The sequence below is a fragment of the Ipomoea nil genome, unplaced genomic scaffold, assembly GCF_001879475.1.
Source record: "Ipomoea nil cultivar Tokyo-kokei standard unplaced genomic scaffold, Asagao_1.1 scaffold2700, whole genome shotgun sequence".
Classification (NCBI taxonomy): Eukaryota; Viridiplantae; Streptophyta; class Magnoliopsida; order Solanales; family Convolvulaceae; genus Ipomoea; species Ipomoea nil.
This window is the reverse complement of record NW_017619128.1, coordinates 839,543-858,328: the sequence shown is the minus strand read 5'-3', so window position 1 is coordinate 858,328 and position 18,786 is coordinate 839,543. Positions and strand designations below refer to the sequence as shown.

Genomic DNA, 18,786 nt, shown 5'->3' with positions numbered 1-18,786 from the left:
TGACCCACACATAACTCCCCTACACGTTGCCCTTCCCATTCTAAAACCCCTCCCCACTTATCACTTCACCAGAAGTGCATCGAACTCTAACTTAACATTCTTATAAACACTGACCAGAAAGACGATAGCATGGCACCAAACAGAAGGCAATCAAGGACTCCGGAACCCGCCACCAGCGACCCCTTGACCCAAACCCTACAGCAACTAACACAAGTCGCGCAGGCGTTAAGTGACGCGGCCCTTCGCAACACCAGGCCCCGCCGCCACCCCATCAAACGCAAACTCAGACGTTGCCCGACAAGTTTCAAATCACCGACCACCCACGTTTTCAGGAGAAGAGGATCCCGCAGTCCTGGAAGAATGGATCCGAACCCTTGATAAGATTTTTGGGGTAGTAGAATGCCCGGAGGAACGCCGCGTAGAGATAGCCTCGTTCTACTTCGGACACGAGGCCGATCTCTGGTGGATCCACGAGGGACCCACTTATCAACAAGAACCAGGATTCAATTGGGAGAACCTCAAGACACGACTACGAGAGAGATTCTATCCAACCCACGTAAAAGCATCCATGTACGAGGAGTTCCTTCATCTAAAACAAGGAACGGCCACCGTCATAGAATACCATAAACGATTCCTCGAGCTGGCACGCTTCGCGCCAGAGCTAGTCCCCACCGAGGTAACCAAGATAGAGAGATTCGTGTCAGGCCTCAACTTCGAAGCTCGAAAGGCGCTAGTGGTAAGCAGACCTCGAACCCTCAACGAGGCTTACTCCAGTGCCGCGAATCTCTATCGAATCCAATTACTCCAACGCGGAGTTCAGGAACAAATACGAAGAAGAAACACTGGAAGTGGGGCACCGCCGGTGAAAAGAACGAGAAACGACACCGGCACAAGGTCGAACAACCCGACCAACCAAAGACCGCCCCTGGGAAACAACGAAGCTAATCCAAGAGGCTTCCCTTGCCCGAGATGCAACAAAAGCCACAGGGGCAAGGATTGCGCGGGCAACCCCTGGCGATGCTTCAATTGCGGAGAGGAAGGGCACAAGGCCTTCCAGTGCACTCAACCCCAAAGACCACGCCCCACCACCGTGGGTCAACACGGGGGCACCAGCCATCAAAGGAGTTACGGCGCCCCCGGGAAGGTATTCGTCATGAGCCAAACGCAAGCCGACCTCGGAAACGAAGAAGACTAGAAGGGGAGAACCCAAACCCCGAAGACGGAGGACCATACGGACCCCGCCAAAGAAAATCCCGGAAGCGAATTCTGTCTAGGATGAACCATCACCCCGTGTAATCATCCCCTATATCGTATCGACCACTTATTTAGTTTAAATTACTTCGGGAACGTCATGTCTACTTAGCTTAGCTACTTAGAGAGTGTTATGAATAAAGATTCATTTTTGGTTCAAATTCCAATCCCGCTACACGAGTAAAACACAAGCTACGCCACCCACTCAACCCTTCCCCACTAAAAGACGAAACAAGGAAAAGGACAAAAATCACCTCATCAAGGAATGCCTAATGTTACCATTGGGAATGGAACCTTAAACCTCTCATCTATAAATTAAAGCCTTAACCACTAGCCCATGTGTGTTTCTTGAAACCACAAGGGAACACCCTCTTAATAAACCCCTCCAAAACCCTTAAACCCACAAAATCCCCAAATCAAAAACCCTTCTTCTTCTTCCTTTCTTCTCCCTCTTCCTCCCCACACCCTCTCCTCCTCCCTCTCGCACACCCCACTGCCCCACCATAGCAGCCACCTCCCATCACCACCGAACGGACGCCGCCACGCCCGGCCACTCCCCGGCGACGCCGCCCCGCCTCGCCGCCGTCCGGACCAAGCCGCCGGAGAGGACCCGCGACACCGGCACCGCCCGCCTCTCGCCCGGGCACCACCCGCTGCCACGCTCCGTCCAACCCCACTCCAAGCCGCCGCCTCCCCTCGCCGAGCCCTCACCGGAGCCCAGCTCGCCGCCACCTTCCTCGCCCGCGAAGAAAAACGCGCCGCCCACCTCGCCGGCGACTCGCCGGAAACATCGCCGGAAGCCTCGCCGGAAAACCCACCGGAAAAAGTACCACCTATCACAATGCCAAAGAAACCCCTCGGAATCCGCACCCCGGAATGGAACAACGCCGATTACACCGTGATCGGAGGTAAAGCACTTGAACCCGACCAATTTTCTCCGGAATTGGTTGATATGCTTAAATACCAAGGACTTTTAGATACATATCTCACCATCAAAGGGGACACGTACCCCGAATTGGTGAAGGAGTTCTATCAACACCTTGTGGCCACCAAACGGGGTGACAAGGTAGAAATCACCACCAAAGTCCGCGGCAAGGAAATTGTGCTTTCCGAAGGCCGTTTGGCCAAGCTCTTGAAATTGACCACCACGGGTGTGTCCGACTATGACCGGAAAGGGTGGATTGACACCCAAACTACGGGATACAAGGACTATCTCGGGTACTTACTCGGGAAAGAGGACGGATTCACCTCGGCTACTCGACCCAACCGAAAGTGGCTATCGGCGGAACAAAAGATACTAGTTATGATTATAACCGATAGCCTCTTGCCCTCCAATAACAAGAGCAAGGATGTAGGGAGCTTGGAGTGCGCCTTTGCGTATCTCCTAAAACATAAAATCAAGTTCAACCTGCCGGCACTCATGTTAAAACACATAGAGTTTTGCAAAGCAAGCAACCGGCTTAGGCCTACCCTACGGGATGATCCTAAGTTGGATCATGGAGAAGAAGGGGGTAGACCTAAGCCACACCGAAGTCAAGACCGCCAATGGCATGGTTTTCAATGCCCAAAACCTCCGCCGCAATGACATCTACTATACCGAGGGAGGACACTATCTCACCCTCGAAGAAATTTGCCAAAAACCCGAGGAGGAACGTAGGGAATTGGTTGATCGGTTGGACATCTCCAACAAAAAGCTCAAGCGGGCCATGCAAGATTACGGAGGCACGGAAGGGAATGAGGAACAGGAGGAGGATGACGGGCCCGACCCGACAGTGCAACCACAATCCGGAAGGGACCCGAGAGATCAAAGCGAGAGCTCGGTCAATGAGCGCATTCTCGCACAGCTCAACCGGCAAAACCAAATCATGGAAGAAGGGTTCTCATCCTTGATTCGAACCACACGCGCACTCGATCAGAGGGTGGCAGCGATCGAGGCCGCCTTGGGCACTCGTGGGGCGCCCAGTTCCAGCGCAGGAAACCGAGGTACACCCATAACTTCTCTATCACAACGCCACCAAAAGTACAGCCTATCCCAAACTAAGACAAACGTAGGGCCACACTCCTACCCAGGAGGCCAAACTACGGGATGTCTAGGGGTGAAATGGGTGGACTATGACACTGGGCTTCGGGGACGAAGCCCCTTGTAAGGGGGGGAGAGTGTAACACCCCGTGTTACGACCTTTAATCTTGGATTAATTATTTAATTAATCCCGCTAATAATAATTAAATATGATTAATTAAGTTAAGTTCCCCTTTAATTAATTAATGGGGTCCACCATGAACCGTAGACCCTTGCCTAAATTAGAGGCTTAAGTCTATTAGGAATAAAGATAGTAAACCTTTTACCATTCAGATTGTGATTAGGATCCGCCCTAATTAATATGGACCCTTATCCCTAAAGCGAGTCCCTGAATCCTATAAGGAATAGGATTAGTAAACCCATACCATTCAGGCCCTAATTAGGAGTCTTAAATATATATATAAAGAACTTAGGAGACACCCGGAACCCCCACATGATTAACGCCCACCACCCCAAAAAGAGCTCCAAGAATTCCCTTAGGAGAAATCAAGAAAGCAAGGAAGCTTAAAGAAAGATCCTTCATAGCCAAGGAATTAATTAAGGCTAAGAGGTAACCCATGTCTCAACAAAACCTATTTTCATAGCTATGATTTCCCCTTAGGGTTTCCCCCATATTATTGTGTATGGGCAAGATGTGTTGATTATTATTAATGTTTGATCTGATGATCCCATGAGGGATCTTGATAATCTTGATATTGGGAGATTCTTGATGATTATGGAATTCTTGATGATTATATAGAGTTCTTGATGATTATGTGTTGTTCTTGATAATTGTGTGATGCTCTTGATGTTTATATGTTATTCTTACCGAATCTTGCAATTAGAAGACGAACCGTATACTTGTTGATATAAAAGTGATTAGAACCCTAGGTTGTATCGTATGACCTTATTCTTGGATTGTCGGGTGGGAATTCGCATGTTGGGTGTTGATTATGTTTAGAAAAGCATGATAGATTATGTGTCGTACGGTTCTCGTATTTGATCCGTTAATTGTCCACGTGTTGTCATTAATTGCGTTGTAAAGTGTCTAAGCATGGTTTCGGGTTCCACAGCGGTTCCCGGGACGAAAAGTGGTGAAAAGAGTCAGTGGGGGGTAGGTGGGGGTAGGGGACCCGCCACCTACCCGTGGCGTTCTCGGGCAGCCCGGCAGCGGGCAGCCGGCGGGCGGGCAGCTGCCCGCCGGGCACCCGCTGCCCGGAACAGTGGCAGCCGGCGGGTGGACCCCACACCCACCGGCTACCCGCTGGAATTTTTCCCCCCTCGGGACCCCGGCTTCCCCGTTTGATGTTTCCCCGATCCCCGTGGTGTCCCAACGGACCCCGTTTGTCGTGCCTATGTCTAGTTTGATGTTTCGGGTACCGTTCGTAGGTTTATGAGTCTATTATATTGTATGCTAGTTGAATTGGTATCCCGTTGACCTAGGTGAAAGAAGCATGAACCCTTAGGACTATCCTTAGTATGTGATGGATCACGCATAGGTTTGTTATACGCTTTATCCCCCTTCCCAATGTGTAATGTGGGTTGCATGTGCTTGCTATGTGTTACGTGTGCGTGTTGCCCCAATTCAGTTGCGATCGGATTGGTTATCCTGAGCTGCGGTTCAGAAGCCGGCTACAGTCAGATGGGAATTCCTGGCTGCAGTCGGATGACGGTATCCTGGGCTGCGGTCCAGAAGCTGGTTGTAGTCAGATGGGAATTCCTGGCTGCAATCAGATGACATCTTTCCTGAGCTGCGGTTCAGAGGCTGGCTGTAGTCAGATGGGAATTCCTGGCTACAGTCAGACAATACACTCTCTTGGGCTGCGGTCCACTGTTTGGTTGCGATCAAACATTATGGTGAGCTGCGGTTCATCGGTCGGTTGCGATCGACCCCTCCGTGTTGCGATACGGGGCAGGGTGCTGCGGGGCCGTGTCAGAGCTATATGCGCTGACCCTCATGTATGGGCATGCGATTGGTCCTGTGGCGCCAACAAAGTGTGCTATGTGTTGTGATACGGGTGAGCTGTGATTATGTGTGCCTTGGGGAAATGTGACTATGGGATTTATGTTGGGGATTGTGTATGATGAGTGGTGATCATTGTTTATGCCTTGTCTTATCTGCCTTGTCTATTATGAACTGCATATGACTGTTATAACTATTGCTTGCGTCTGACCTTATCTGTCGAGTCATTCCCGGTTTTAAAAGCTAGAGTCCGTAGGATATATCTTCATGCTCAAAATGGCTTTCGTATATCTATATATATCTCTATATGTATTGTATTTCAACGCGTTGGAGTGGGTTACCAGCATCTCTCGCTGAACAGATATATTTGGCTTTCAGGCACAGAGGATTAGAGCACTGGAGCACGCTAGAACTGGAGCGTAGAAGTAGTATAGTTTCCCTTTCGGCCTGCGTGCCATGTTATGCATTTATATTTCAGAGGATAGTAGTTAGATAGCCTGTGCACCTGGGTTCTCTAGCCCAGGTGTGGCATAGCACCCCGCACACTGATGTTACACTCTGGGATTTAATGAGATATTACCTTTATTATTAAGTTTTAAATGTCTTGAAAATCAGGGGTGTTACATTCATACTCCTTCCACCTAGGTCAACGGGATACCAATTCAACTAGCATGCAATACAATAGACTCATAAACCTACGAACGGTACCCGAAACATCAAACTAGACATAGGCACGATAAACGGAGTCCGTTGGGACACCACGGGGAACGGGGGAACATCAAACGGGGAAGCCGGGATCCCGGGTGGGATGAATTTCCAGCGGGTAGCCGGTGGGTGGTGGCCACCCGCCGGATAATACTGTTCCGGGCAGCGGGTCGCCGGCGGGCAGCTGCCGCCCGCCGGCCACCCGCTGCCGGGCGGTGTTTCACGGCCGTGGGTAGGTGGCGGGTCCCCTACCCCCCACTGATTCTTTTCACACACTTTACGCCCCGGGAACCGTTGTGGAACCCGAAACCATGCTTGGACACTTTACAACGCAATTAATGACAACACGTAGACAATTAACGAATCAAATACAAGAAACGAACGGCACATAACCTATCATGCTTTTCTAAATATAATCAACACCCAAACATGCGATTTCCCCACCCGATAATCCAAGAATAAGATCATACGATACAACCTAGGGTTCTAATCACTTTTATATCAACAAGAATACGGTTCGTCTTCTAATTGCAAGGTTCGGTAAGAATAACACCTAAACATCAAGAGCATCACGTAATTATCAAGAACAACACATAATCATCAAGAACTCTATATAATCATCAAGAATTCTATAATCATCAAGAATCTCCCAATATCAAGATCATCAAGATCCCTCATGGGATCATCACATCAAACATCAATAATAATCATCATATCTCGCCAATACACAATAATATGGGGGAAACCCTAAGGGGGAATCATAGCTATGAAAATAGGTTTTGTTGAGACATGGGTTACCTCTTAGCCTTAATTAATTCCTTGGCTATGAAGGATCTTTCTTTAAGCTTCCTTGCTTTCTTGATTTCTCCTAAGGGGATTCTTGGAGCTCTTTTGGGGTGGTGGGGCGTTATTCTTGTGGGAGGAGTTCTAGGTGCTTCCTAAGTTCCCTATTTATAGATCTAGGGATCTTATTTAGGGTCTAATCCTATTGGGATTAGGGGTTGGGTTTATATAGGAGGGCCCATGGGCTACGGTGGGCCTTTTTCCCTAATTAATCATTATAATTTATTCTTTCTCTTGGGCTATTAATTAATTAATTAATTGGTTTTAGGACTCGTAACACGGGGTGTTACACTCTCCCCCCCTTAACAGGAAGCTTCGTCCTCGAAGCTTGGCCCCTGGTGAAAAAAAAAGTTTTCTCTTAGTTACCTGGAGTGAACAGCTCGGGATACCGCTCCTCCATCGTGTCCTTAAGTTCCCATGTTGCTTCCTCGGTCTCGTGGTTGGTCCAGAGGACCTTCACCATTTCTATGACTCGGTTCCGGGTATTTCTTGTCTTTGTGTCCAGGATTCTTACGGGTTTCTCTTCGTATACTAGTGACTCGTCGAGGTCTACGGTCTCGTGTTGGAGCACGTGGCTTGGATCGTGTATGTATTTCTTTTGCTGAGATACGTGGAACACGTTGTGTACTCGTTCTAGTTCGATGGGTAAGGCGAGGCGGTAGGCCAAGTCCCCGATTTTCTCCACGATTTCGTAAGGACCGATGAACCGGGGGCTGAGTTTTCCTTTTCTTCCGAACCTCATTACTCCTCGTGTGGGCGAGATCCGTAGCCAGACCTTGTCCCCGAGGTTGAATTCGGCTTGTTTCCTCTTTAGGTCGGCGTAAGACTTCTGGCGGTCTTGGGCAGCCTTCATCCTTTCCTGGATGTGTTTGACCTTAGCTATGGTGTCTTGTAGGTATTGGGGGCCCAGTGTTACCGGGTTGACCATATCTTCCCAACATAATGGGGTTCTACATTTCTGACCATACAGTGCTTCGTAGGGTGCCATGCGAATGCTCGCGTGGTAGCTGTTGTTGTATGAGAAATCGATGAGGTCTAGATGTTCTTCCCACGTCCCTCGAAAGTCTAGTGTGCAGGCTCTTAGCATGTCCTCGAGGGTTTGGATGGTTCTCTCGGTTTGGCCGTCTGTGGTGGGGTGAAAGGCTGTGCTTAGTTTTAGGTGCGTTCCCAACGCTGATTGTAGTGATTTCCAGAATTGTGAGAGGAATCTGGAATCTCTATCGGACACAATGTTTCGGGGGACTCCGTGGTATTTCACCACTCGGTTTATGTAGGCTTGGGCTAGTTGCGTCATTGTCCAAGTTTCCTTCATGGCAATGAATCGTGCCGTTTTGGTCAGCCGATCCACTATGACCCAGATTTTGTCCTTGCCGGTTCTTGTTGGGGGTAACCCTCCGACGAAGTCCATGGATATGGAATCCCATTTTCCTTGTGGTATTTCAAGGGGTTGTACGAGCCCCTTGGGCTTGCATCGTTCAGCCTTTACTCTTTGGCAATTCAGGCACCTGGCCACGAAATCTGCGATTTCCTTCTTCATGTTTGGCCACCAAAACGTTCTCCTTACGTCTTGGTATAACTTGTCACCTCCTGGGTGGACCGAGTACGGGGAGTTGTGTCCTTCCTCCAAGATCCGTTGTTTCAAGTGAGGGTGCGTTGAGGGTACACACCACCTTCCTTTGTAACGGAGGCTACCGTCCGGGCGTGCTTCGAAGGGGTCTTCCTTCCCTTGGGTTAGGTCGTGGCGGATCTTATCTAGTTCCGGGTCCTGGTGTTGCCCTGCTTTGATCTCCTCGAAGAGGGCGGGTATAGCTTGCGTGTTGAGTAGGTAGGCATTGGGGCGGGTTTGTCCTTGCTCTATTATTTCCAAGTGTAGTTTTTGGAAGTCCCTGTACAGTTGGTCCGGTAGGACCCACGTGGTGTTGAGGGAATGGTTCGTCTTTCGGCTTAGGGCGTCTGCAACGACGTTGGCTTTTCCCTCGTGGTATTAGATGTCTAGGTCGTAGTCTTTTATGAGTTCTAGCCACCTTCGTTGTCTCATGTTTAGGTCCTTTTGGGTGAAGATGTACTTTAAGCTCTTATGGTCGGTGTAGATTTTGCATTGTACCCCATACAGGTAGTGCCTCCAGATTTTTAGTGCGAAAACGATAGCGGCTAGGTCGAGGTCATGGGTGGGGTAATTTTCTTCATGGGTTTTGAGTTGCCTGGATGCGTATGCTATTACCTTCCCTTTTTGCATCAGCACGCATCCCAACCCTTTCTTGGATGCATCGCTGTAGACCTCGAATTCTTCCGTTTCGGAGGGGATGGCTAGCACGGGCATCGTGGTTAGCTTGTCCTTTAATTCTTGGAAGGCTGAGATGCAGTCGTTGTCCCATCGGAAGGGGGTTTCCTTTTTCATGAGCTTAATGAGGGGTTGGGCTATCTTGGTGAAGTCGGGTACAAACCTCCTGTAGTAACCAGCCAGGCCTAAGAAGCTTCGGACCTCCGAGAGTGAGCTTGGCGTGGTCCATTCTTTAACGGCGCGAATCTTAGCGGGGTCCACCCTGATCCCTTCTTTGGTTATTACGTGGCCCAAGAAGGCTACGCTGTCTTGCCAGAATTCGCACTTGGAGAATTTAGCATAAAGTTGGTTTTCTCTGAGGGTTTGTAGTGATATACGAAGGTGCTTCTCATGCTCTTCTTTATTTCGGGAGTAGACTAGGATGTCGTCAATGAACACAATGACGAAGTCATCCAGGTGAGGTCGGAATACTCGATTCATGAGGTCCATGAATATGGCGGGTGCATTAGTGAGGCCGAAGGGCATTACGGTAAACTCGTAGTGGCCGTAACGTGTCCGGAAGGCCGTTTTCTGGATGTCCGGTTTGGCCACTTGGATTTGATGATATCCGGATCTTAGGTCGATCTTCGAGAATACCCCTGCCCCTTAAGTTGGTCGAGTAAGTCATCTATCCGGGGAAGGGGGTACCTATTCTTTATTGTAACTTGGTTGAGTTCCCTGTAGTCGATGCATAGGCGCATGCTCCCATCCTTTTTCTTAACGAATAGTACCGGTGCTCCCCATGGGGAGGTGCTGGGTCGGATATAACCCTTATCTAGTAGTTCCTGGAGTTGCGTTTTCAGTTCTTTCATTTCCTTTGGTGCTAGTCTGTAGGGTGGTTTAGAGATCGGGCGGCGCCCGGTGTGAGGTCTATGGTGAACTCGACCTCTCTGGCCGGGGGTGCCCCGGGAATTTCGTCCGGAAAGACGTCGGTGAACTCGTTTACCACTGGGATGTCTCGTGGTTCGAGTATTTTGGCGTTGAGGTCTTCGATTGAGCATAAGAAGGCCTCGTTTCCTTGGCCCAGATACTTCTTAATTTTCATCATGTTTACAAGCTTGATTCCCGGATCCTGGCGGATACTGCGGTATGACACCCTCTTTCCGTTTGGTCCTCGTAGGACCACTTTCTGCTCTCCGCACAAGATTTGCGCTTGGAATTTCCCTAGCCAGTCCATGCCCAAGATTACTTGCATCCCATCCAGTTGGAACTGGATTAGGTTGCTGGGAAATTCCACCCCTTGAATGGTGATTATCACATGTTCGTACATGCGATCACATTTTATGATCTCGCCTGAGGCCACCTTGACTTGGAGCCGGACCTTGGTGCTGGCGTTAAGGTTGAGCTGGGCGGCGAATTCGGTTGCTATAAATGAGTTGGTAGCCCCCGAGTCAAATAGTATGGTGGCTGGGGTGGCGTGCACTAGGAAAGTTCCGGAGACTATGTTGCTATCTCCGACCCTGGCCTTGCTTAGGGTGAGGATCCTCCCCCGGGCAGTCGGCGTGATGGCCCGGCCCAGTGGGGTGGTTTTGGGGTTTTTAGGCTCTTTGGTGGGAATTGGGCGACTTCTTTCGGGCTTCCTTTTATACCCCAGTTGTGTCCCTTGGGGCGGGTTCGTTACCTGTTGTAGTTGACACGCCTTGGCGTAGGCTTCTCCGAGGGTCTTTGGTTCTTGGGCGGCCAAGGCCCTCTGGTGTTCGGGGTTAAGGCCTGCTAAGAATCTCCTGACTTTGATCCCCTCGGTGGATACTAGCTCGGGGGTGAGGCGAGCCAGTTGGCAGAACCGTTGGTAGTATTCTGAGACTGGGGCTGCCCCTTGTCTTAGGTGGAGGAATTCCTCGCGTGTGGCGGCTTTCAGGTGGTTGGGGTAGAACCGTTCTCGTAACCGTGTTTTTAGGCCTTCCTAGTCGAATCTGGGGTCGTGTTCGTACGTAGGTCCGTCACGGGCCCACCAGATGTCGGCCTCGTGTCTGAAGTAGAAGGAGGCTATCCCGACTTGGCGGTGTTCGGGGCATTGGGTTGCCCTGAATACCCTGTCGAAGGTCTCAATCCATTCCTCGAGGGTCGTGGGGTCTTCGTCTTCCGAGAAGGTGGGCGGTTGGTGTGCCGAGACTTGGTGGTGGATTTCCAAGTTCTCGTTCGTTGGTAGGGGCTGGGGAATGACAGTGCTTAGTGCCTGGGCGATTTGGGCCAGGCGTTGTAGATTCTGAGTCAGGAGTTCCTGAGTAGGGCGTCTCGGTGTTCCTGTCTGTTTCTTCTTGGGTGCCATCCTGGTGGTTAAAGGTTGATATTATTTTGTGTTTTCACCTTGATGTAATAAGCGGAGAAGAGTTTCTTAATATTAGAGAGGGGTGAAGTGAGGGAAGGTGATGTGTAGGTTTCTCAATCTCACTGCGCGTCCTAAGACTCCTGAGGCCTATGTTCCTAAGCATCTAGAGTTCAAGCCTAATGTCCTAAAGTCCGGTCCTACGAGTGTTTCCCTAGGGTCAAACTTAGGCTCTGATACCAACTGTAACACCCCAGATTTTCAAGACTTTTTAAAACTTATAATAAAGGTAGAATCTCATTAAATCCCAAGAAATAAATACAAGCGTACGGGGTGTTATGCCACACCTGGGCTAGAGAACCCAAGTGCACAGGCTAACTAACTAATATCCTCAAAGCGTAATTATGTCAACGTGGCACGCAGGCCAAAAGGGAAAACTATCTACTTCTATACTCCAAGTTCTAGCGCGCTCCAGTGACTTAATCTTCTGTGCCTGAAAGCCAAATATATCTGTTCAGCGAGAGATGCTGGTAACCCACTCCAACGCGTTGAAATACAATACATATAGAGGTATATATAGATATACGAAAACCATTTTGAGCATGAAGATATATCCTACGAACTCTAGCTTTAAAACCGGGAATGACTCGACAGATAAGGCCAGACACAAGCACAATTATAACGAGCATATGCAGTTCACAACAGATAAGGCAGATAAGGTAAAGCATAAACAATGATCATAACCCAACATGAACAATCCCCAATATAAATCCCATAGTCACATCCCCCAAGACACTCGTAATCACAACTCGTTCATGTCACAACACATAACACACTTTGTTGGCGCCACAGGACCAATCGCATGCCCATACATGAGGGTCAGCGCATATAGCTCTGACACGGCCCCGCAGCACCCTGCCCCGTATCGCAACACGGAGGGGTCGATCGCAACCGACCGATGAACCGCAGCTCATCATAGTGTTTGATCGCAACCAAACAGTGGACCGCAGCCCAAGAGAATGTCATCTGACCGCAGCCAGGAAAAAGGACGAACCGCAGCTCGTATAGAAACGTTTGATCGCAACCAAACGGTGGACCGCAGCCCAAGAGTATCAATCTGACCGCAGCCAGCTTCTGAACCGCAGCTCAGGATAACCAATCCGATCGCAACCGAATTGGGGTAACACACACATAACACATAGCAAGCACATGCAACCCACATTACACATTAGGAAGGGGGAGAAAACGTATAACAAAACCTATGTGTGATCCATCACATACTAAGAATAGTCCTAAGGGGTTCATACTCCTTCCACCTAGGTCAACGGGATACCAATTCAACTAGCATGCAATACAATAGACTCATAAACCTACGAACGGTACCCGAAACATCAAACTAGACATAGGCACGATAAACGGAGTCCGTTGGGACACCACGGGGAACGGGGGAACATCAAACGGGGAAGCCGGGATCCCGGGTGGGATGAATTTCCAGCGGGTCGCCGGCGGGCAGCTGCCCGCCCGCCGGCCACCCGCTGCCGGGCGGTGTTTCACGGCCGTGGGTAGGTGGCGGGTCCCCTACCCCCCACCTACCCCCCACTGATTCTTTTCACACACTTTACGCCCCGGGAACCGTTGTGGAACCCGAAACCATGCTTGGACACTTTACAACGCAATTAATGACAACACGTAGACAATTAACGAATCAAATACAAGAAACGAACGGCACATAACCTATCATGCTTTTCTAAATATAATCAACACCCAAACATGCGATTTCCCCACCCGATAATCCAAGAATAAGATCATACGATACAACCTAGGGTTCTAATCACTTTTATATCAACAAGAATATGGTTCGTCTTCTAATTGCAAGGTTCGATAAGAATAACACCTAAACATCAAGAGCATCACGTAATTATCAAGAACAACACATAATCATCAAGAACTCTATATAATCATCAAGAATTCTATAATCATCAAGAATCTCCCAATATCAAGATCATCAAGATCCCTCATGGGATCATCACATCAAACATCAATAATAATCATCATATCTCGCCAATACACAATAATATGGGGGAAACCCTAAGGGGGAATCATAGCTATGAAAATAGGTTTTGTTGAGACATGGGTTACCTCTTAGCCTTAATTAATTCCTTGGCTATGAAGGATCTTTCTTTAAGCTTCCTTGCTTTCTTGATTTCTCCTAAGGGGATTCTTGGAGCTCTTTTGGGGTGGTGGGGCGTTATTCTTGTGGGAGGAGTTCTAGGTGCTTCCTAAGTTCCCTATTTATAGATCTAGGGATCTTATTTAGGGTCTAATCCTATTGGGATTAGGGGTTGGGTTTATATAGGAGGGCCCATGGGCTACGGTGGGCCTTTTTCCCTAATTAATCATTATAATTTATTCTTTCTCTTGGGCTATTAATTAATTAATTAATTGGTTTTAGGACTCGTAACACGGGGTGTTACATCTATGGCACCCAAGCCCCTACATCTCAGGTTCCATCTGTTGAGGCTACTGCTCATCCTAATTCCACCACGTTCAAAATACGAGAGGTCACTAATCTCCTTGGTGGTTCATCTGCTCATGTGTCTGATTGTAGTCACTCTGTGTCTCCTGTCCACTCCCCATCCAAAGAGACAAGAAGGTCAAAAAGAAAGAATGTTCCTGTGAAGGTTGTGGTTGAATCTGGTGAGGACACTACTGATATAGATCAACCAGAGAAAAAAAGGAAGTCTAGTGAGCCTGCAAAACCTGAGATCAATCTTCCTGTTCAACAAGTGTTTAAGACTCTACGGTCCTCTATTAAACAAAAAAGCCTTACGGCTGTTCAACCTGATGCTGTACCTACATCATCTGCTAGAAAGGGTAAACCATCCACACGTTCCAGAGGTCGAAGCATAACTTCTGAAGTTCAACCTGTTGAAGGGTCTGACACATCTGTTTACAAGCCTCAGTTTGTTTCTCCAGCTGCTCAGGGTAAATGGTCCACTATGGTCAGACGAGATCTTATTGTTCAACGATTTGTTAGAGGTGACCACGATTCCGGTTCGAACCGGAACCGTGACTGTACAAATCGGAACCGAATCAGAACCATCCGTACGGTTTCGGTTCCGATTCTTAACCGAAACCTATAAGGTTCCGGTTAAGGTTTGTATAATCTTGGAACCGGAACCGCCGGTTCCGGTTCCAAACCGTAAAAAAAATAATAATAATAATAATTAAGTGCCTAACTCGGCAGTCTACTGCTGCCAAAGTTGGCAGTAGCACGTTAGCCAAAGGCCAGCTGGCTAGGCTGGCCTTTGGGCTTTGCGCCATGTGAGCTAAGTAGCTCACATGGGATGACGTGAGGTGAGCTACTGAGCTCACCTCACGTCCTCACCTTTGTGTCTTATCAAGTCTTGATAAGAAACAAAGGTGACTCTATGAGTGAGAGTCATAATTGAGTAAGACTCTCACTCAATTAAAAAAATATTTATATAATCAAGATTTCACGGTTAGAACCGGCGGTTCCAACCGGAACCGCCGGTCTTGATAAGACACAATGGTGACTCTATGAGTGAGAGTCTTAATTGAGTAAGACTCTCACACAATTAAAATAATATTTATATAATCAAGATTTCACGGTTAGAACCGGCAGTTCCAACCGGAACCGCCGGTTCAAGAATCGGAACCTTAATATAAGGTTCCGGTTCCGGTTTGGCCAAATACGGAATCGGAACCGCCGGTTTCGAACCAAAACCAGAACCGTGGTCACCTCTACGATTTGTTGATGAGAATCAGCTGAATTCTGTATGTGATATTCTACCACTGCTGAATGAAGTAGGGCTGCTGAAGATTGTCACAGCCATCTGTCCATACTCAAAGCTCCTCACGTATGAATACTACTCTAATCTCAATAACGAGATTGACATCTTAACCGGGCCACGACCAATGCAGATTTTCATTAGAGGGAAGTGGTACATCTTTGGGCCTGACATGATCAACCAATACTATGGACTGACTGTTGTGCAAGAAGAGGCAATTACAGACTGGAACTTGGTGGCCAAGACTCTAACGGGTGGACAGATTGACACTTGGCCTACGGGTGACAAGGATTATCTGCAGAGCTCTCAACTCACATCCAGATATGTTATTCTGCATCGTCTGGCTCTTCATAACTGGCTCCCATCAGCTCACTTCCACACGGTTGGTAAGCACCTGGCTGGTTTCTTGTACCGAATTGGAACAAAGATGCCGATTGATCTAGGAAACTGGATTTACAACCACATCCTCACCATGATCCATCCACGAGAGCAGAAGGTAAGGCTACCCTTTCCGAATCTGATTTATGGCATTCTTACAACTCAGGGTCTTGAGCCTATGCCGAGTGAAGTGATAAGTCCAACTCTGTTCTATACTGTTGATCGACGTCTTTTGACTGGAGATCACATTCGAGATGTTATACCGGTGACTGCCCCCTCCAATTCTGAAGCTGATACTGTGGCTGATGACTCGCCCCATGCCAAGGATCTTCATCTCTCCATTCAGTTAAAGGCACGGGTCTTTGAGCTTGAGACAGTTCACGGTATAATTGCTAAACAACTGACTAGGGCCGGTACTGACCTAGCAACCGTTCTTCTTCGTTTAAGCCTATCTGAATCTGCTGTTGCTACTGAACCTGCGAAGACCGACAGTGACACTCCCTCCAATGCTTGACCTTTGGCTCTCATTGGCAAAAAGGGGGAGTAGTATGAACTTAGGGGGAGTTATTTTGAGTATCTTCTGGCCCTGGCTGGGCGTTGTTTTTTATGGCACCTCTTCTTATTTGAAGAATGTTCTTAGACTGTGTTTTAATCCAGCATGATATGTATGCTGTGTTTTGTTTTTGTTCTGCTATGTAATCAGATCAGACTCATGGGTTGTTTCTTTATGATAACCTATCTTAGTTCTTTATGTTTATGTCTATCTATATAGTCGAGTTGTTTTGCCAAATAATAGCCAAAGGGGGAGTTTGTTAGTGTTTTTAATTGTTCAAAAACCCCATCTTATAATTGGCAAAATTATTATGGCATACTAAGATAGGTTTAGCTTAGTGTCCGTTCAGTTCTACAGAAGACTGATCAATTAGAAGCAACAACAGAAGGACTGACACTGAAGATCTGATTTAAGAAGGTGTTTACTTAAAAGCTATACGCGGTTTACAGAAGACAGATTTGGAAGGAAGATCAGCGTATCTGCTTTGGAAAGGTATGGACCGAATCTTTAAGATTACATTCTTCAAATATTGTCCTACCATCTACAATCAAAGACATCTATGGAAGGAGTGTTATATCGACGGATCTATAAGTACCATCTTTCTAAGAGAATTAGGGTTACGACTTGAGAGAGAAGAAACACTCCACATCAGTTTTATGAGATCAGATCTTCAATTACCTTGCCTCTTCTCAATACAACATGTTCATGGTGATTAAGATGACGAACTTGAGAAGAATCACTGCTGCTTAAACGAAAGGACACTGTGATCACACTGTTGTGGGAACAACTGTAAAGAGCGTCATTGAAGTAGACTACATCAGAGTGGGCTCTCCAAGTGAAGGAATTTCATTGGACTTCTGTATGCATGGCTCTCCACCTTCAACAATCCACTAAACCTGTGTAGACTGGGTATGTACCTTGTGTGGGGCACTTGGGTAAGATTATTGTATATCTACCTTTGTACATTGGTTTATGGTTTAGTGGATTGGACGCCTATGTGATCGTCCCCCAGACGTAGATACACACTGTATCGAACTGGGTAAACATTCTATGTCGTTGGCTTTATGCTGTTATCTTTTCTTTAATCTTCTCTATGATTTGTTATTACTGACTGACTTCATCGCTGAATCAGTCAGTCCATTTCGTCAGTCGATTAATCCAGTTAATCTATTTTAAAAGAGAAAATGCAAAATTACAATTAGCATTCTTACAGAACTCCATATGGATGATCATTAGAACAAGTAAATTAAATCTGATCCAATGCTTGAAGAAATAAGCAAAAGTGCTGTGCTATTTCTACTAGGCAAAATACTCTCATTGATAATTAAGGTTAAGATTCTTTGCTCCTTGGTCATGTAGTACTTCTCAGGCCTAGTATCCAAAGATATTCTATTTGTCCTACCCAACATGTACTGCAAATAGTGCTGATATCGTAAAGTTTTAGTTTCAGTTTCAATCCAGTTCTCCCTATCATATTTTATAACTCCCACTAAAGGTAATCGAAACAATTTAGCAAGTTTTGGAGGGTTCAAGTAAATCTTAACATTCTTGACAACGGAGTTGATCACCGTAACTCCCTTAGAGTGCTTAAATTCCACATTAGAATATAATTCTTTTACAAGCTCAGGATACACAACACTCTCAACAGACAGAAATCTTTCTAGCAATCCTTGGTGACCCAACATATCAACAATTTTAGGTGAAAAATGTGTAGGATCGAGGGATTTACCTTCAATAACTGAGTATTTGGTGTTGTCCCTGCTTCCTTCCCCAACTTGCTTCTTCACTTTCGGCGTTATGGCTACTGGCGGTGAAACGGTGGAAATTTGGTAGAGGCAGTAGATAGTTCGGCGTTACCAAGGTGGAGTCGGCGAAGATAGTGATCGGCAGCGAGGTGGGCAGCTCGCGGGGGAGGTTGGCGGTGCTGCGACGGGAGCGAACAATAGTCTTCTTTGCGATCGGCGTTGCAGAGCAAAAGGGGGGGGGGGGGGGGGCGTTGCAGGTTGACTGCGTACGTTTGAGGAGAGATGTAGGGTTTGGTCTCTTAAATTGGGGGAGAAAACGTGTGAAGTTCCAAAATTGCCCTTACTAGGGTGTGAAGTGTCGGGTTTGATGCTTCCACGAGATGACACTAGCAAAGCATACGGGGGTGATTGGCGATCTCCTTCAACCCACCAATAGGGTCCAACCGACTTCGCTACAGACTTGGCGGTAGGCTAGGACGGGGGCGTTGTTTCCATGTGGGGGTGCCATGTCGCCAATGTATAGTACTTAATAAAAATCCTTTCTTTGCTTATTAGTTCAAGATTTTTCTTTTGGTGAAGTGGATAAAGTCTTGATCTACTTGAGTGAAGGTATGGGTTTGATTCTCCTTAGGTACAAATCTGACTTTTCCCCCTTACTAAAACTTTAACCCTTTCTAATCATCCTTTTCCTACCCTTCACTTTCCTTGGTCTTTCCCAATCACATTTTATCATTTTAGATCAAGTAGGGCTCTTCTTAAGGTATTATCTACGATTTAATTTTTCCTCCCTTTCAAAATTTATCCTTGGGTTCAGCTAGGCACTTACTCCAGTGCTAACAAACGCACTCCCACAAGACTTCCTCTCTCTATTATCTTTGCCATGCAATTCTA

At 47.4% G+C, this 18,786-nt stretch overlaps 1 protein-coding gene across 1 annotated transcript in view; it reads left to right on the top strand.

Annotated features, from left to right (window-relative positions):
* The window catches only part of LOC109155283, a 21,696-nt gene extending 5,585 nt beyond the window's left edge, over positions 1–16,111 (top strand). Inside the window, exons 2-3 of the mRNA XM_019302967.1 lie at positions 13,912–14,392; positions 15,240–16,111. Of these exons, the coding sequence (XP_019158512.1) occupies positions 13,912–14,392; positions 15,240–16,111 (1,353 nt within the window). The remainder of the gene's footprint in view (positions 1–13,911; positions 14,393–15,239) is intronic.
* The last annotated feature ends 2,675 nt before the right edge of the window (positions 16,112–18,786 follow it).